We start from the raw sequence: 21,099 nt of genomic DNA, 5'->3' as shown, positions 1-21,099 counted from the left end.
AAGAAAATAGGAAAAACCTGACCTGAGTCTGGCCACGCTACACTACTGCATGCTCTCAATCCACCTAACAACACACCAGCACAGCAAGAGGTTTCTACTCTCTAGTCCCAATCAGCCAAATGGGAATGCTGTTACATTTATAGTTCCTAGATTAGGTTCTAATGCATTGATCTATGCATTTGGTTCTAATGCACAGATTCATTTTAGAAAACTCAACATTAATTTACAAATATTTCTTTTTACATTTGTTGTTCATTTTCAAAGCTTCCTTACTAAAAAAAAAGTCCTCCCACCTCCTAAATCCATAACAAACTTAAGACAGTCCTTTAACTAGGGAGAGGGATTGGTTTCCATGTTTTCACTGCTGAAAAGTCTTTCCCCAACGCTTTCTGATTATAGAATAACAATAAAACTTTGGTATGTTTCTTACTCTCCAAAAGCTATATAATTTTGTAAGTTTGCTGCACAGTGAAAAATCAAAAGAGATATACATGAAATCAAGAGAGAGACACACAAGAAACTGGTGGAAGGTCCCTTGGACTCACAAATTAATGTACATTCAAATAATGATGAAGAGTGTTGCCATTTTGGGTTTGGGCGGGATGGCATCCGTTTTTAACCCATGTGCAACTATTTTGAGAATTGTATTTCACTGATTCAATTTCAAACATGCATAAAATAATAAAAAAGAAAAGCTAAGAAAGTATTGGGGGAAAGAAAAAGAGATGAGCAGTTCCAATCCCTGTTTGCAAATATAAATAAGTAAACATATTATGCTTTCACTGACATTGTACTGCATACCATGCTCTTATTTTATATTAATGTGATATAGTTTTAGCCTTAAAAAAGTATCAAAATGAATTAAAATGTGCATTTTAAGATAAAGTATGTTCAGAAATGCACAAAATACATATCTGAGTTTAAATTTTCACACATACTTTTAAAAATAAAAAACACAATATGAAAACAGGGCAGAGCATACTTAAGAGCAATCACATCTAAAATTCATACGAATTTATCTTACCATTCAATATTACTTCATAAGTCCAAGTATTATACATAAACTATATTTCATTTAGTTAAAAATAAAGTCCAGATTCTAACTCTAATTTAGAACATTCCACTTTATGAAATATAATAATATGATAAAAGGTAATTTGGTGCCAAGCAAGTCTATACCTGAAACTTTTGCCAAAATGATGACCAGGGATGTTGAACAATATTATGCACCAATTTCTGAATGTGTTGAGAGTTTGAGTATCAAAAATGGTTTTATAATGGGTATTCCAAGACTATTATTTTGTCAGCTTCATGCACACTCTGGCACATATGTAAAGTATTTGTTCTTGCTGTTGGGGTTTTTACTAATGATTGCATAAATGTTTCAAGCTTATCTTGAAAGTGAATTTACAAGATCCACATGCAACCATTTAATTGGTGAAAACATACAAATACATACATACACAATCTAACACAAGAAGGGAATGTCTACACAGATTAGCTGATGGTTGTGCAACAGTGAAAAGGCTATGTATGGAATGTCTAATGAAATATGCCATTGGAAATAAAACATATATTCATATAATACATTCTATGAAAGTTGAAACCATAAAAGGGGGAAATTCAAAAATTTTAGGTTTCAACTCAGTCCAGTGTGATCTTTTATACAGAGAATTCCCTGCAGATACAAAATGAAAGTTAACAAAATAACAACTCTCATTTACAGATACTTATGTTCTAGACTGTTACTTACAATACAAGCATATTAAATAACAAAACAATATATTCATCCATTTTGACTAAATGTCTTTACTGTTTCTTATTTAGATAAAAGGCATTTGTGCTTTTCTTTGCTACCACTAAGGTAGGGCAAGGGAAAGGAGTTTCTCATTTCACTATACTTTTCTCATGCTTGGTTCACAACATGCTACATGCTGTTTCAGCCCACCGGGCTGAATTGAATCTAATGTGTGAAGGCCAACCATTAAGCTTCAACAAAATTTATCCTTGCCCTGTCTAAGCTGCACTTGAGAGACAGAAATTGAAAGCACTTGTATAATGATGAAAGGTGGAACCATGAAAAGCAAGATATTCCCCTTAGTCACAATTCCATCAGATATTTATTGTCAAGACCATAAGAAGAAACAGGATACTAAATTAAAGCATTATAGTTTTGAACAGGAGGATTTCTGTTCAAAATCTGTAGGTACTCACTCAACAGTAGAGCAAAACTTTTACTCCATTTCTTATTTTAGAAAACTAAGGCTCAAACTGCATGCCATGAGGAGATTTGTGATATTCTTCTCTGCAGTTTTATTTTTTATTCTTAGAATCCCAAAGCCACCTGGGACAGGCTCTATCTAAGCAAAAGATGGACATGAGTAAAAAGGCTGCTTAACTCTGACTTCTCTGGTCCCTTTTTCTAAAGCTAAAAACCACAACCTGCCCAATTTGCTTCCTGTGCAGTGTGAGGAAATTTCTGTTTGAGAAAATACCATCCCAAGGCACACAAACAGAACCAAGTAGCCCTGTTCTTTTGTTCTGTGCTATTTTTCTTCTTGTTGCCATTTCACAAAACTGTTTATGTGACACTCCCTTCAGTTTCAAAAGTAATTTGTCATGCAGAATGGCAGAGGGCTTGTTTAGGAATTCCAAACATCTTAGGGCTTGTGGAACAAGCAACATGCTTGTTCCACATTAATGAACAATGTTATAATAATACTTAGTTCTGTCCCATAAATTAAAGCATTTTCTGAGACAGCAGGTTCACAATTCAAAAGACACAAAGAAAGAGGAAAAAGCAAGGCGGTGAAAGGACAATTTATGAAGTGGGATGACTGGCTATGGATCCAAAAGTGGTTCCTGTGTTCATATTTGGTATCTGAAATCTTAAAGTACACTCCCCATTGTTGTTTGGAAGCAAGGGTTGCTTTTAGTGCCATAAAGCCCTGCTGGAGTTGATAGGACTATGGAGTTCCCTGGCCAAAGTGGGGATTGCTGTGATTGGCAACTAGCTTATCAGCACTTGCTAGAAATGCCTCCTTTGCCCGTATAGCTTGAAATCAAGCCACATGGGCAAGAAACATGTTTCCTAGGGAAACACTTGACCTTTGACATCAGGTAACTGACAGGTGGGTAGACCCACTGACCTGTCAAAGTGGCCTGTGAGCCACTCTGGGGGTGGGGAGTTGGGACCTGGCCTGCCAGCTGAGCCCCATTACTCTACTCCTGCACTAGAGTGTTGTAAATGAAACCCAAATGTAATCTTCTGCAAGGAGAAACATGAGAACTATTACAGAATCCATATCATACAGCACAGTGTATATAAATTCAATAAAGAAGAACTCCTACTCCAGCACTTGCTCAAGTTTTTGTAAATCAGTGCTACTAGCTATTTCCCTTCTGCTTACAGTTCCTTGGAGCCAATAGTTTGTTCCTCTTAAAGATTTAGAAATATAGTTCTCTCTCGCACAATAGCAGGGCTCTATTCTATCTGTGAATAATGAGTTGAAATGTTTCAGTAGGCGTCCGTCTCCTCCCCTGTGCTGAACTAGTTGAATGACTAGCTTTAATGAAGAAAACAAGAAGTCTGCTCTTAAGACTTTTTTTTTTTAAAAAAGACAAGTTTCTTTCAAAGCATATACTTAACCCAAGAGTTTACCTACTAATAATACTGTATGCTAATAACTACTGGTGCAGTACAAATAATGGCAGCAATTTAAAGTTACTTAAGACTAGAGGGTGGTTCCAAATTAAAGACAATAGACTTACATTGTCTGTCATCTAACAATTAATCTACCATAACACTACGTATAAAATAATCTGCAGTGGGAAAACAGACCTAGAATTTTTTTGGGGGGGGCTTCTTTTTTAAATTTTTTATCTTCTATCTATTTTTATTTTATTTGCAAAAAGAAATATGTATCATCAATAGTAAGAAAAAATAGCAGCAAATCAATAATTTATTTATACTCAAAAAGCAAGTATAAACCAAACTGAGGTTCACTTCCGCCTATCCGTTATTTATAGGCCCTATCCAACAAGACAAAAAATCTACAGATTTCCTAAGTGGCCAATGCGAAGACATTTATTCCCAGAGCAAAGCAGCTAAAAAGTTTTCCCTTTTGCCATTTTGATCCGGAAAAGCATCAATGGTACACCTACTTGGGGAAGATAACAAAATAGTGCTTATCTTCAACATCATTCTTTAACAGTTTACTTCCCATTTACTATCTCCAATGTATATAATTTTGCTCAGTTAAAATATATTTTGTATCAACTGACTGGCAAATTACTGTGAACTGGGATATCTTCTATATCCCTGCCAATGAAGGAGAAGAGGTAGGATTAATGAATCTAGAATAAATAAATTCATGGGTCTGTTCTCATAGTCACAAATGCAGATTGGAATAACTGATCCACCATTCAGGGAAAGTTCTGAAGGAGCACTTAATGCAGATTAGTTAAACTTTAACATCTTGAAGCCACTCTTTTTCAGAGTCTTCTGTTAATCCACGTCTTTTATTCTTGTCAAATGCAAGTGGACTATTTTTCCCACAGTCACAAATGATAATCACCATTCCATGCTTTAAAAACACTTTATATGGCTAGTAAAACTCCAGTGCTTTCCCTTCTGACTGAATAAACAATGGGCTTCGTCAAGTGTTAATGCCCTCATAGCTTATTGCCCATAGTTATGAACCAAACTATGTTAACACAAAATCTAAAATCAACACTCAAAAATAATTTCACCACATGCAAATAACCGTGGTTTCCCTGTTTTATAATGGCAAAAAAATGGTAAATTAATGCTCTTCCTGGGATCTCTAAACTTTGTGCCATTGTATATAAATTTAATGTCAGCTTATTATAGTACAGTATAAAGTTTGATCAGTTGTTGACGTGGCCTTAGTTTGACAAAACATAGAACTGATTGCAAACCCCCCCAAAACTCTTATCTCAGGCAAACAGGTGTGTTTTATACACTTTTGATCCATGGATTAAAGTACAGGTTTTATTACCTGTAAAGGACTACCCTGTAACAAAAAATCTTATGTCATCTTGCAATATTGTGTCATATACATGTCTGAAATAAATGGCTAACATTTACTTCATATTCGTATTCTCTGGGATAATTTTTTTTTAATACACTGACCAAATTTATTTATAATATCTAATGTCTCTATGCCCATCTGCATGTTTGCTCATCCATTAAAGAAGGAATCTGGTACAGAGCTGGCAAGTCTGGGCCCTAAACAGACTGTAAAATAATATGTCTGTTCAACACAGGCCATTAGAACAAACTATTTAGCATAATACCAACATGCATCCAAACTCTGCTTATTTCTCACCCCCCTCTTTCATTTCCCTAATTCTGATTATGCCTATTCATTCTGTGCCTGGCTGAACCACAACAAAAGTTAATACATGTTGTGCACAAACATACATGCAAATTGAGGCTTGCTGCATTGTTCTCTCCTCTCCATTTCAAATCTGCCTCCCCACCTGCCAATCTAGGCAATGCATCTGACAGACTTGCTGGACTGTGAATCAAATGCTGATTTAATTGTCTTATCTTGCTACTTCCTCCATGCAATCAGCCTTTAGTAATTTTAAAATGCTGCATGTAAATTTAAGGAATCAAATATACATTCATACCCTCTTTAAAAGGTTTAAAACACTTTAAAACTGCTTTTGGAAGAAGGTGAAGAGAATTGGCATCACTGCTTTTCAGCCAGTAAGGACTGGGAACAGTTTCCTGTCAACTCAATCCAGGATGAAAGTCATACATCTAAACAAAATGTAGTGACTGCTATTCTTTAGAGACCACCACTCAACATCTGTACATACCCACGATTAAGAATTCAAATTTGGCTGGTTCCAGAACATAGCCAGATGGACTATGATGGAAATTAATGCTTTTGCAACCATTAGAAGTGACAGCTCACAATGTATCATCTATGGATAAATATACAAGTCATCATACTTATGATGCTTATGTATGCAAGCTGATTGTTGTTCTAGAGAATGAAAGTGGTTGATGTATACAACAAGAAATAGTTCTATACGTTTAGAGTGATGTTCTTCACAGAAGAAAAAAAAAGGAAGTCCTTCTGTGTGGGGGATTTTGGAGCATGTCCATAAAATCACAACTATTTATATGCTATCAAGCATGGAAAAAATTACATGGGCTTTCTGAAAGTTTTGTTGGTGAGAAATACAAGGAACATACTACACTGCAACCTTGTAGTGACTATTGCTTGATATAGTGTTGAGGTATATAATTTAACTTCCAATGATTTTTCAAAGCCATCAAGATGAGCAACACAACAACCACCCACATTTCACACATGGCATTCTGGCTATCTGTTTCTTTCCAGGTCAGTTACAGGTATATCAGGGGTGGCCATTAGGATCACAGAAGTCTAAGGGTGCAGAGGTTTTAAGCGAACATTGTGGGTTGTTGTGGTTGGTTTTAGCTCAAGTTCAAGTCATAATAGCCCATATGAATTATTTCCCACCACTTTGCCTTAGCTTCTGTGACAAACACTTATTGGTCCCTTTGAGGGCAGCAAGAGCTTTTTAATAGGCTGTGCTAACCTCTAGACTGAAACAACCCTTGTTTCCTGGCCTGTAGAGTTTAAATTCTCCATCAGCTCTGCAGTGTGGTTCGGTGTTGCCTCGTTGATGATGACTCTCTCTCTCGTCTCCATGGTCTTGGCTGCGCTGCCACTCCATCTGATCCCTCAGTTTGGACTGTTAGGTGCATGGGTGGGGTTGATAATACAAAAAAACAAAGGACAGGAGGAAATAAAAGAAACAAAAATGGGTAAGGTAGACGACTGAAAAAACTACAAGACAAAGAAAAGCATGAACAGAAAAACCAACTTAAATGCAGTGGCATAAGAAAGTGAAGAGAACAGAACTAAAATGAGGATGAGCAAAATAATGGGCTGAAATATCTGAAAAGCAAAAAAGAGAAAGAGAGGGGAAAGAATGCACACTGGTTATGAGGCGCATGCAATGAGGATGCATGAGTCAAACCAACAGCAAGCATACAAGTTATGGAGGATATGGGGATACAAGGCTCTTCCATCCTTACTTGTGCTGTGCAGAAAAGCCATATCCAGTGTGGCAGCTGTGGCAGTATAGACATGAGCCCAGGGGAAACGGGTTACGAAAGGTAGTCCTTCGCTGGCTACAGTGCTTCTTTGCTCACCCCTCGGTTATGTGAGAGAGCTGCAAGCAGGCTTTGCAAGAATATCTTATTTTATTTTGGATTTTTATGTTTAGCAAGACCTTTTGAGAACACATTTCATTTAAGGAATCAGAATAATAGGAGGGGAAAAGGTAATTTACACATTCATTAGCAAAGCTGCTAATGGCGTATGAAAAGAAAATGTTTTGTGATGGTGCCTCTCAGTAACTTTTTTAAAAAGTTTGACATCAGAACAAAACGGCCATGAATATAGCAGATCAAGGACGGAGAAAATGAAAAGATTCAGATGCCTTTAGCTTCTGTTAGCTTTTTTTGCCATGAGGAACAGCCTCTGTAGCAAAGTAGAAGATAAAAACCTAAAAAAAAGTTTTATCATTTATACTTCAAAATCATAACAAAGCAGCCATGTGTAAAAATAGCACCAGTGCAGCAGGAAAGAATTAAAAAAAAAAGTGAGGTGACAAACAAGAAGTCCACCTACCTGAAAATCTGAAATTAGCTCCTTTCCCTGGTTACCAATGGGTGAGTCTCGGGATAAAGATGTCATTGTGGAGAGAAAACTAGAGGATTCTGTAAGGTGAGGGAGAGGGGAAAGGTCTTCCATTTGGTCTTTGAGGCCTTCCCCAATACTATCAACCTTCTCTAGGAAAGTTTGCAGTTCTTTCTGGAAATTTTTCATTCTTGAATTAATATTATCCAAAAGTTCCGGCTCATTCTTACTCTCCGGTTTTCCTTCATCTTTTTCCAGACCTTGCTCAGAGGAAGTACTGCTGGTTATGTGCACTTTTGATTCATATATTAAACTATCTGTGTCAATGATGAGACGGTCAACGGCTCTTTCAAGCCTTTCAGCCTCACGCCTGATGCTGATCAAAGACTCTGTATCCTCTTTGGCCCTTGTTAGTTCAGTGGAACAAAGATCACTAACTTCTGATGGCTTCCCACTCCCAAAACCCGATGTCTTTTCATATACATCTTCTGAGTCACTTTCACCCCCAATGGGTCCCTCTCTCTTTGGTTGAGGTAGATGGCCCTCTTCGTTGTCACACTCTTTCTTCCCTGCATCACTCTCAGCATCACTGTCCCTAGGGCTTGAAGTCCTCAGGCCTAGATGTGAGGCAAGATCATAGCGCTGTACATTGGATATCAATACACGATTCTCATACTGGAGTTTCATCACTTTCCCACTCAGTTCATTGATTTGAATTCGAGCAGATTTCAACTCTTCTTGTAAGGATCCACTGCACTTGGAAGCATTTTCATCAAGCCAGCCAGACTCTTGTCCAGGCTCAAATTTGAATTTATTTAATTCATTTGTTAACTGCTTATTATGATCTTCAATTTCAGAGATCGATCTCCTCAGCAGTTCTGCCTCTTCTTCTACAAACTGCAAATGACGGCGAAGCTCTGCTGCTGACTCCAGAGAGTCACCATAAGGTGAGGTAGGAATGCTTGAAACATGGTCCTGGCTTAAACATGCTCTCTCATACTGGCATCGCATATCCTCCATCTCAGCCTTAATACCTCTGTTTTCTACCTCCAGCTCCACTAATTTTCTCCCCAGAATGTTAGCTTCCTCTTCTACTAGTTTCAGACGAAGCTTCAGTTCAGCTTCTCTTGTGCTGGGTGGTCCTCCAGCTTCCCCAATAGGGAGTGGACTTTCCACATCTCCATAGATAGACTTGTACTTTTGAAGTTCTTGTTCCAGTTCATCTTTCTCCCTGCCTAGTTTGGCCATCTTCTTACGCATCAATGCTGTTTCTTCTTTGGCAAACTGAAGCTGGCACTTTAAATCAGCGCTGTCTTCCTGCCAAGAAAAATATCCCAAAAATGAAGAGAGAAAGAGGAAATTGTTTAAAATACAAACACAATGGCTGTAACTCCATAAAGCAGGTGTAGGGAAGATGAGTTGTAGCTCAACATCTTTCTCTCTCTCTAACACACGCACACGCACATTCAATGAATACATAGCTGGTTAAGTGTGGAAAAATTGCCACCTTATAGATTCTCAGAAAAATAACAGCTACAAATACAAATGTTTCAGAGATTGCACATGTTTTCAGCTACTAAAAATGAATAAATTATTAGTTTCTACGTTTAGAAGTCCTTCCATGAAAAATTATGCATGCCACCCAAAAGAAGGCCCAAAGTTTGCAAGCAACAGTGTAATTCTGCACACACTTTTTCTGTGAGCTGCATAACCCTCACTACGTGAGGCTTTAATCACACACACTGAAGTGTACATGGCTGTTTTCCAGTGTAGGAAATGATACAATAAATCATCTCAGCACTGTGTGATAATAAGTATAGAAGTTTTGTTGATTTTATAGGAGTCCAGTATTGTTGCCACTTGTAACTGAAAATCAGCTGCTACAAAATCCAATATAAAATATCTTATAGCAAATCCCAATATGTCCCACATGCCAGAGGTTCCCCGCTTTAGAAGGTCTGCAGTGACATGTAAGATTGCAGCTTCTGTCTGATCAAAAGCAATAAAATAAACTATTAACCATAAAATGAGAGATGTCACACACATATGGAAAAAATGGTGCCCATGGGCAGAGCTTAAATTTACTTCAACCTTCAGTGATAAAAAGTCCCTGTTTGTACATTACTGTATGGGAGCAATGTAGCTCCCATGCATCTCCTAGTAATGTCTGCTTCATTAAAGAGTGTATTGGCAGAGGGAGTTCAAGATTTCTACAAGGATATAGTAATTTAAGGCAGACATATGAAAGGTACTTAGACTCATAGTGATAAACTCCTGCCCAGAAAACTATTTCCCAACTGTGGAAGGACATGAAGATCCAGCATTGGCCTCCATAGTCACTTACGGGCACACTGTTAAGACCGTATTCACGGAAGACAATCTTACTCAGCCACAAGTGATCTCCAAAGAACTTAGACTTAGATTCCCTATGCATGTTTAAAAAATGTGTACCTTAATAGTATAAACCTACACATACATGTCTATTAAAAAATAAGCCTCATTAAGTTCAGTGAGACTGACTTCTAGGTAAGTGTGTACAGAATTGCAGTCTGAGGTTAACGTCCTTAACTTAAATTTCTCAAATGGTATATCTCAATTAGTGCAAAAGTAACCAATTATGATAGATGTAAGTAAGTAAGTGTGTGTGTGTTATGTATGCATGTGTGCAGAGAGAAAAACATATGGCAACATCAGTTAACAAAATCAAAATGTTCGACAACATATATCTTATTTCAATTAGAACGATTAGGATTGTTTGTTGACATCTTATGTTAAATCTGGGTAAGGTTAATTTAGCATTTTCCTTTTTCCTTTTTTTCATGCACAGAGCCTTAAATATTGTGAGAAATATATAAAGAAATATTAAGTAAGCATATGCTCATTACCAAACGGCATGCTAATTAAGGACCATCTCTGGTAGCAAGGCAGAGCTATTAAATGCTAAGCAGCAGGAAAATAACAGGATTATAGCACAGAATATGCAAATAAAAGTTCCATGCATTGGCTACATTAGAAATTGAAGTTAGCTCATTTGTTACCAGATAAATCTGTAATGTGAACCAATCTTAAAGTGACAGATTAGCTGCTCTGATCTATTAGACAGTCTCGTTTATCAGATATGAACTTCCACTGGTTGTGGGATCCAGTTTCTCTTAGAAATCATCTACAGCAGCCTTCTCCAACTTGATGACCTACAAATGTTTTGAACTACAACTCCCATCACCCCCATCTAGCTATAAGTGCCATAAACTAGGAAAAGCTGTTCTATTGTCTTATCTGTGATCAACACCATCCCTTCCTTGCCATCAGAATGCCCTGCTTTGGAGTTTCATTGGCCCCTGCTGGTGGGAATACCACCAGAAGGAATACTGCTCACCCAGCTCCATTTGGTCTGCAGAAGGATGAACAGTGGCAGGCTGGTTGAGCTGCTGGTGGTGGGGACATCTACCTAATCCAACCCCATCCCCCAGGCATAAGGTGTGTTTGCATTGTTTTGCCCCTTATATTGGCCCCAACTCTAGTTCCTGAACTAGAACTGTTCATGCAAAATTCAGTCAGTGCATCCACGAGAAGTTCATAACATGCCCATTACCACCTCCTCATCCAACCTCTGTATGTTGATGAGGTCTTCTTCACAGAATCTGGGCACATACAGGGTATAGACATGTCAGCTAATTTTACACAATGTGTACTCTGCATTTTGAAGAGAGTTCTACATACAGATACATTAGCTGCCAAAGAGCTTGCAATGTACACCAGATGCAAAAATGAAGGGGGGGGGGCAGAAAGAGGAACATGAACAAATTAGGATTGCAGCGCAGAAGCTGTGATGAAATTGAGGGCTTGCTCATACTGCAAAATGTATATAAATATATAAATATCTGTATCTTTGACCAGTAGGTAGACCTGAAGAGAAAGGGATGAAAATCAAATCTTCCAACTCCTGTCACCTCCTCAATGGTCTTTGCCAGGCAGAATATGGCTATGCACTTACTGGGCTGTAAGCTGGATGAGATGGCAGCATAGCTGGTGCCCAGGAAATTGGGCAGGTGCCAATAATCCTACCTTGCGCTGAAGAAACAGTTTTCTTTGTGTCCTGACTGCTGCCTGGCACTTTCCAAGAAGCTCCATTCTGCAGCTCTGCTGAACAGAAACTTTTTTTTTCAATAAAACTAAATGCAGAGAAGTATAGCTAACACTCTCTTTGTTTTCACATCATTGGATTTTTTAAACCTAATATTTGACCCCAAAAAATTGAGTACCTTAATGTGACAAAAAACACTTAGGAACTAAGATCCAGACAAGTATATGTGTTTATAGAAGGAACAGAAATGCCACTTTCCCTCAGCTGATCATATAATGGGGAACATGTTGTCAATCTTTCAAGGAGGAAAGAAAACTTCATTGACACCACAAGCTTTGAGGCTCCAAGTTAAGACATCTTTATTCATCTAGGAATATTAAATTGGTTTTCTGGCCTCTGTTTGCTTAACAGCTCTGTTGTATGGCTGGCTCTCAGTTGTTTGAAAGTAACTTTATTGTATTTGGAAAAGGGCAAATGTAGGTGGAAAATATAGTCCAGATACAGTCTGCAGTGAGCGGTAACATGGAGACTCACAGCATCTTTATCTGCCTGTCATTGTCTTCAGCTTCCATTGGCAACAGTCAGATTAATCATACAGGTGCATGAAACTTGTGCATACAGAGGCTTATTAATTTGAGATTTGATAGTTGAAACACAACCACTGATTGGAAATCTAATGCATGTGCCCAATCTATATAACAACTAATTGTATAAAAACTGGGGGGTGGGGTTTCTTTACAGGATAGGAGTAGAATTCTAAACCAAGAGTACTGAGGAAATCCACACTTTAGGAATTTAATAAAAATTGAATGCAAGCAAGGCAAGTGGATGGCCTTAACTTTTCTATTTTAATCCGGTGGAAAGAAACGGATATCTTGCTATCACATGCTGTTCAGCTCTCATGAAAAAACAATGCCTCAAACTCTGAGAGAATAACACACTATGTGTTGTTTCAATGTGTGAAGTGCCAAGATGCTCATTAGCACAAAAACCTTGGCACCAAGGATAAATTTAGTGAATGTCCCTGAGCTCTCTTTGCTCCAAATACTTTGAGACAAGGTGCTTTATTTTCCATAAGAAAAGTTTCAGCTTTTGTCTATAGAGATGATAGAAGTGGGGATGGGGGGGGGGAATCAAAGGTGCGCATTATATAAAAACTACAAGCAATTCTGAATTGTAAGTTGATTTTAAGGAGGTTCTGACAACTTTAGCATTTCAAAAAATTGTAAATCCTGCTTACCTTTCCCCTGTGAGGTGTCAGTTGTAGCATGCCATGACACCTCTTCTCTGGCTCCTTCACAACTGGCAGGGGAACTCCCATTCTTTCCCACTAATCGTGGGGTTTAAATTTAGCCTGCCTGTGAATCTGGCCATGTCCTTGGCTGCATGTCCTTGGGAGGGGGCCAGACCCAACTGGGGTCTCCCTGGCGGGGGGGGGTCCTTCACTCAGGTCCATTCCTTGGACATAAAATAGGTTTGTCTCTTTTTCTGCGCGCAGCTCAATTGAATAATGATCTCCCACCCTCTCTCCCTTTTTCGGCAGAGTTTCAGGTGGGTCCGCGGGAACACTTTGCTATGCAAGGTGAGGGATTTTTCCTCCAGGCAAACCGGACCCGTCTGGGTTTTTTGATTACCTCATAGCAACCGTCACACCTCTTGGCAGATAAAGCATTGTGGGGGATCCTTAATCAAGCGGGGGGGGGGAGGGTGGAGTCAGAAGCCTTAGCCTCTCCCTACTCTAAGCTAACAGGGTGTCACACTGAATGGATCCTAGGGAGGTCCTTCTGTCCAAATGCCCGGATGGGGGCTGAGGGCCATAGCACTTCCTAGGGTGGCAATCCTGAGGGATTGTTCCTATTTGATGTATGACATAAGTCAATCCTAACTCAGTATCAGCCCCAAATTGTAACCAGCCAGCAGATGTATTGGATGATTCAGTGTACTCAGTGCCAAAGCCTAAGCCTACGTACACCTGTAATCAATAAAAGTTGTGGCTTGTTTGATGCCAGATCGTTGTACTGTGGCTATTTTGCTTCTCATCCTCCATGCTTTAGGGGTAGCAGGCTCACTGCACCTGGGCACACAGAGGAACAGCATCAATTTGCTCGGTCAATCTTCATGTGGACTTTATAAAACATATACTTGGTTGGAAACAGGTACCTGAGCAAATGCCTTCTTTTCTTTGTGAATATCCCTGCTGCCTCTTCTCTTCAGGGAGCTCTAAGAAACACAATTGAGACCTAATTAATAACACAAAGTTTTAGGGAGAGGTCATCAAAGTGAATCAATGCAGTGGATCAGCATTAAGTTCTCTAGTACAGTCATGACATTTTATTTCAACCCCTGAAACCTGAAAAGCTTTTTCTCTCTCTTTCTCCCTCACAAGCCTTTGACATTAACAAGGAGTTTAAACATTGTACCAGGGATTGCCAACCCAGCACATGCGGGCACCATGGCACCTGTGAAGCCTTCTGTGCTGCCCCTGGAGTAAACCCCAACCCCAAGATTCTCAGCTTTCATTTAAAAAAAAAAGTTGGTGTCGGATTCAGCTAAACAGTTGCACTAGCAGGAGCTTTCCCTGCTAGTCTGCTCCAACCTTTCAACATTTCACACACACACAATTTTTTTTAAATTGCAGACACCCATATATATGAGAGGGAGAGATGGACATGTGTTGTGTTTAAGGGGGGAATGTATGAATGTGTGGTCTATAAAAGAGAGGGAGAGATGCATGTGTGTCTGTGCTCTGTATATTGTATGCAAAAAAGTGAGTGTGGTGTAGCCATTTTGTATATTTTCCCTGGTACTGGATAATGCTCCCTGTTGTTATAGGTGTGCGTGTAGGAGAAATCAATTGTTTGAGCTCCCCAGTCAGGACCAGCATGAGGTAGCTAATGTCGCATGGCAAGCATTGTCCCATGGGATAGGGAAACAGCAATGCCTATGACTCTAATTTTGTGTTATGCTTTCAATTCAAACTCATAATGAGCAGAATACAACTGCTCTGCCTCCAATGGTAGCTATTTTATTCACTTGTGCCCACAGCACTTTCTCAAAATTCAAATTTTTGCCCTCTGGTCCAAAACGATTGGTGACCTCTGTTGTAATTTAAGGCCTGTATCCAATGCTTCTCAGAGTAGCATCAAATTAAATTAATAAATATGATTAAATAAGTTTCATTAATTTCAACGGATCATCTATGTGTAGAAATTAATTGGATATAACGCTGTGTTTTTGCTTAAATAAGTACATTGTGAATGTGGTAATAATAAGCATGATTTGAGTTGAGAGGGGAGATGACGGACAGAAGCCCACATGCTTCTGAATGAGTCTAACGGATAGGTTGCACGGATTTTGCAATTACCCTAAACATAGTTTGTTTGTGTATGTAAATAAAAGCATGATACAGGTCCACTAAAGAATTCAGGAGTTGTGACATTTGCTTGGTTCTCACAACACGAGAAACCAAACCCATGGTTAGTGAGAAGACAGCTTAACAAGGAGTCCACATTTGGCTGGTAAGCTAAACTAAACCTTTGCTCGGTGGAGCATGGCAACAAAAAGGACCAGGGAGGAACCAAGTGTTTGTGAGATCGTCTCTGTGCAGTGCCAGAAAGCCATAAATTGGCTTACTATGTTGTCCACACCAGGTCAATATATTGAACTATGGCTGCATTCCCAATTACCTGGGAATAAATTTCATTGAATTTAATGGGAATTACTTTTGAGTAGGTTGCACTGCAAATAGGCTTGGTTTTGTAAATATGTTCTTAGACTCAAATATGCGAAGAATAGTAGAAACATCTGTAATGTCTGGCCATTAGCTGTAAATAAAATTGTTGCAGTTTTCTTCCTGACTGTCTGCTTTTTCTAAAGCAAAAATATATTCTAATTAGTTTCAAAATGATCAATTGACACCCCCCCCCCCCGCCCTGGCTATTGGATGATTTTAGCTGCTCAAATGCTGTGGGATTACAATTAATCCCATTTCCCCTGTGTTCTGACCATCATAGCTATTTACAGTTCACTCATATACAGCAGCATATGTTCAAAATACTCTACAATTTATTTTTATTCTTTGCATGTTCAAAATGTTAATCTGCTTTTAAGATTACTGTGATTTGTTATTGCTGCATGTTGCAAACCCTGTCCAAGAGAAGAAATGTTTTTTGAACACCATACTATTTAGAAACATAATATGTTTTGCAATATTGTGCTAGAAAATTCAGAGTAGGTCACAAATGGGATTTATACTAGGATGACCATTACTTATTTCTCAGCTTCCATACATAAAAGACTCACAAATATATTTTACCCAGAAAATAAACTGCTTAATGCAATATGAAGCACAATCCAGAATCACATCCAAGACCTTTAAGCACACTGGTAAGAGAAGAGTAGCTGCTATAGGCCTCATTTTAACAGCAATTTTTTTTGTAGTACTTAATCTATTTTATATACTACTCTGCAGCTAGGCTCTTAAATGATTATATTCCTCTACACATTCTTAGACTTTAATACAGTACACCATAATTAATAGCTTTGCTAAATATATAATCAATACCTTAGGCTACATTTATAGTCAACAGTTTTGGCTAATGCTAAATACAATCTTCATACATGCTAGCGTTCTCATTTAGGCCTTAGGAAAATATTTTCAGCAGCCAATTTAGTAACACGACTTCTCTGAAATCTAGTTCCTCATACCCAGTAATAACAGGAAGTATGGGGCTACATCTGCATTATATATTTAAAACACTATTATACCCCTTTAACAGTGGTGTAATCCCCCAAAGAATCCTGGGAACTGTAGTTTGTTAGACAAATCATATTGCCCTTGGAGAGCTATAATTTCCAAGAATCCCTGGGAAGACGGATTGATTGTTAAGCCACACTGAAAAAGTAGCCTCATAACCTCGTTTGTTCTAATTACATCGTAAGTCCAGAGGGTGGCCAAAATCTCCATGGGCTAAGTAAAAGTGGTGGGAATTTCGTGGGAGTTTCCAGATCAAGTTTCTGGTACCTAATTTAAAAACCTCCTACAGTTAAATCCTTATATACAAGAATCTTTTCCCTTATCTAACAATAAAATGTTAAACTTCAACCGTATGCATATCAAAAAGATGGACTGCCACATCATATTTTTCATTTATCACAAAGCCTATTGTCATCATGTGCTAGCAGCAAGGCCAACACAATGTGATGGTAACAAAGGAACCAAGTGCATCCCAATTTAGGGATTGTTAACGCTTGGTAGACTAGTGCAGCCATAAGCACATTCACAGCTGTACCACTGGTACCAGCTAAGGAAAAGTGTGAGGGGTGCTCCTTCCCTATGTCAGCTCCCAGGCTGGTGAAGCAAAGATACCTGGGCCATTTAAGTAACAAAAAAATGGCTCTATGCCAGCCAGCAAATGGGTGGGCCTCCTTCCCTCAACTCGCTGGTAGTTAGAAAGACAAAGGAGTCGTCCTCTGGTGGAAAACAACCACCCATTGAAGACTCAGTCTTCAATGTAGACTCAGTCCACTGTGCACAGTCAGTCTGTGAACATCTTCAGTCTGGGTACATCTCCATTTCATTCCCTGAAATTTCTGTAACATCTGATTCTCTTCAAATCATCATGGAAAACGTTAATTTGGCAAATGGTATGAGGTATATTCCATTTTATTACACATCCTGTATTACATTGCAAACCACATTTTATACCCCTTTAATGTGTGAAGGAAACAAAATTATTGACATGGTATTTTCCTTCCTCCTCCATCCAGTTCGGTTAAAATCATGATCTCATATTGATGTGCAATGGGAAGTGTGTCATACTGAGTGCTGCTCCTCTCTTAAATGAAGCAGATGCAAAAATGTGAATTCTCTATAGAGCGTCTGTTCTTTCAGTTCCAACTTTACAGGCATACTTGCTGTAGTTCTTCCTGTTCCGTGGCTTTGCTTCAAGTTCACACATCAAAAGAGGAAATCAAAACCCATGGGCTATTATGGAACTTTAAGTGGCTTTCAAAGAATTGCCTGATTCCAAGATGAGGTGTATGTTGCACTATCAAGTTAATGCAAATGCCACTGCTGTTGCCTTTCCTCATTACGGTACTTCCTTTCCTCCCCCACCACTCTGATATCTCCCTCAGCAGAGCTACCATTACATAAAGGACAATCATTGGAGCCGGTGACCTTCAACAGATCCTTTATAGTCTGCCCAAAGAAAGCTCATTGCGGGGGAAAACAAAGCAGCCTGAAATCCAGATCCTGTATACTCATGCTTACAATAGACAAGTGCCAGGCAAAAACTGATAATGGTTAAGGCTTTCTACATGTAGAATCCTTACATATAAAAAGTAAGTTTGCATCAACCAGTCTGACTGCAGGATGTATTAATGTGAAAGGAGCAATGGCTAGCATTGTGATTTACATAGTGCACAGGACCTTTCAAATCCAACTTTTCATCCCTCTTCCTAATAATCTTGTAAAATAGGGTGTAATTATTAGTATTCCCAATTGCTCTGATCTATTTATTTGCACTTACCCACTGTTTATTTTGATCTCCTCATTCTGTAATGTGGACTACAATCAATTATGCAAATTTGTTATAAAAATAAAATTCAGAAAAAACCAGGCAGTATTGTTTATTTAATATTTCTCCAAGAAATTCAGAGCAGCAGCTGTTTTTATTTCAGAACTGAACATATTGTACCAGCACTTTCATAAATCCTTTTAGGTGTAGTACCCTCAAAAAGTTTCTTGTAATAGAATATTCTAGATGCTAATGTGCTATGCCAAAAAATCTTTGCCTGTTCCTCTAATGATGTAATTTGCAGTCTCTTCCAAGTTCAGAGTTAGTAGATTCGAAAAACATTTCTTTAAAAAATGATACTCTTGATGTAATTTTCAAATTGTTCATATGATATTCAATATGACTTTCTGAGTTCAAGCTCCGGGATCAAAAGGACCTCTACTTTCTATGAAGTATTAGGTAAAATTCTAAGGAGCTGAGAGATTAAACAGGCAGCAACACAATCCCCTCTGCACTGGACATGCCCCAGATAACCTTTATAATCTACTCTTGCCCATCTATCTGCTTACAGTTGTAAAGCACCGTTTACTGCAATAGTGCTTCTGCTGTCTTTCCCATTCTCTCTCTCTCTCCTATTCCTCATTCTGCCCAAATCTCATAATACAAATGATCAGAATATGAACAGTCACAACTTTCTTACAATGGCATTATTAATAAATCTCAGAAAAGGGGTTTTGAATACTGGTGGGTGGTCTTCAATTATGTTTTACTCAGAGTAGACTTATTGAAATTAATGAACTTAACTTAGTAATGTTCATTCATTTCAGTGGGTTTACTCTGAGTAAATCTTACTGAAACAAAAAAAGAATATTGATCAACCTAATAATATAAGATCTATTGGGTGTTATCTGAGGTGCGTCCCATAGTCCATCTTCTTTTACAAAAATGGAACAAAAATGTAAAGAAATGTGTTGAATTATAGAAATATTCTGTAAAGCAGATATAAAACTGTTCCTATGTATTAATTTAATTGAAAACTTAATATAAAATAAAACAATAATATGTACCAGCAATTTGATACTTTTGACCATAAGTAAACAGCACTGAAATGTGTGATCACTTCTTTAATTGTCAATAAGAGAAGCTATAATGATACTCAGTTGCAGTCAGAAGTGGCAAAATAACAAGCAGTTAAAGAATTCAGCGGTGCAAGCTTTGTCCCCTAAGGAGAGCTGCTGGATAGGATTATGATTAGCCAGGGGCGTCTCTCCGCCAGGCTCTGATGCGTTCTCCCAGTGGGAGAGAGGAGCTCTGCTACTGGAGGGCCCTGCTGCACCCTCTGAAGGCATGGGAATTTGAGAAGTTACCACCTGCAGTGTTCTCACCAACAGTAAACAGAATAGTGTTCCAAAAGGGGCCATTACTGGAGCAGGCCATTCGATCCATTCTTGCTATGCTCCCCTTAGAGGGAGCTAGTATTGGACAAAAGGCGGCAAAGGAAACCTGCCCACAGGTTTCAGCTCTACAAATGCAAGCAGCCTGGTTTCAAATGTTTCCCAGCTCCATATAGGAATGCTCAGTAAATTTCCTACAATGGTGAAAAAGAAAAGTCTAGTCATCAGAAGCAGGTCTCAATGTGCCACAATAGCTTATACTTAGATAAGTGCACCTAAGATTGCAGGCTTTATTTATTTATGTGACTTATTACCTGTTTTATATTAAAATCAATTCCAGGGTGGGGTACAAGATAAAAATATGTAAGACAATAAAATAAAGCAATATGCAAAACCAAGAAACAACAACAACAGTCTAGTCATTTTAAAAATAATGACGCGAATTTTCAGTCTTCCAGAGGCAAAGCCTGAACTGGAATTTTTTTACCTAGGAATGCCCGGTCAGGCCAAAAAGACACCAGACGTAGAGTGCACTTTAAGTAAGTCTACATATGAATTAGATTAGAGGTGGAAAAGACATGTAGTCATCTTTCCTTGGCACCATTATATTTTAATATTTTATTATATTCTTGAGTGCTTTGCCAGTCCGTCTTTTAACTGCTTCAGGCAATCCAACTTCCATTACTTCCTTCCAAACTCGCTTCTAAAAAACGAGCCCATGGTTTTAAGTGTACAAATCTGTGCAGGTCTAACAATTCAGGATTGTTGCATTTTCCCATCTCTCTTTTCCCAGCATACTCCAACACAGATAGAGTACAGCCAAGTTTATAAATCCATATGTTAACATGATCACTGCTATGAAAGCAACAGAGAGAGTCAAAGGTCCGATAGCAGAACATACCACTGGAGTCGGCCCATACTTTAAAAAATACTGTATTTTTCGCTCCATAAGACGCACCTTTTTCCTCCTAAAAAGTAAGGGGAAATGTCTGTGCGTCTTATGGAGCGAATGTGTGGTCGATCGCTGGCTCCCTTTCTGGCCCCGCCCCCTTGCCCAGGCCTCCACTGTTGAATGTTCTGCAAACGGAGGCTGTTTGTTTCCCCAGCGACATGTGACTGGCTGATTAGATTATCTGTCTGGAAACTGTAGAAACGGCTCCCTTTCCTTTCCTAAAGAAGCTGCAGAACTGTGAGTTGAACCCCATAAAAAAACAGGATTTTTTTCCCTTTGCAAAGTAAACTCAACAACTTTAAGCTGATCCTCAAAAAAAATGGGCTTTTCCCCTTTGCAAAAGGAGCTGCACAACTGTGAGCTGATCCCCCCAAAAATGGGGGTATCCCCCTTTCCTCCTCTAAAAACTAGGTGCGTCTTATGGTCAGGTGCGTCTTAT

At 38.6% G+C, this 21,099-nt stretch overlaps 1 protein-coding gene across 1 annotated transcript in view; it reads right to left on the bottom strand.

Moving 5' to 3' along the window:
• Positions 1 to 21,099, bottom strand: part of MTCL1 (microtubule crosslinking factor 1) — a 92,833-nt gene that overhangs the window by 26,025 nt on the left and 45,709 nt on the right. Inside the window, 3 exon segments of the mRNA XM_053396517.1 lie at positions 6,601 to 6,756; positions 7,701 to 9,026; positions 13,954 to 14,013. Coding sequence (XP_053252492.1) covers positions 6,601 to 6,756; positions 7,701 to 9,026; positions 13,954 to 14,013 — 1,542 coding nt within the window.

The sequence above is a fragment of the Podarcis raffonei genome, chromosome 7 (assembly GCF_027172205.1).
Source record: "Podarcis raffonei isolate rPodRaf1 chromosome 7, rPodRaf1.pri, whole genome shotgun sequence".
Taxonomy (NCBI): Eukaryota; Metazoa; Chordata; class Lepidosauria; order Squamata; family Lacertidae; genus Podarcis; species Podarcis raffonei.
This window is presented reverse-complemented; position numbering and strand designations above follow the sequence as displayed.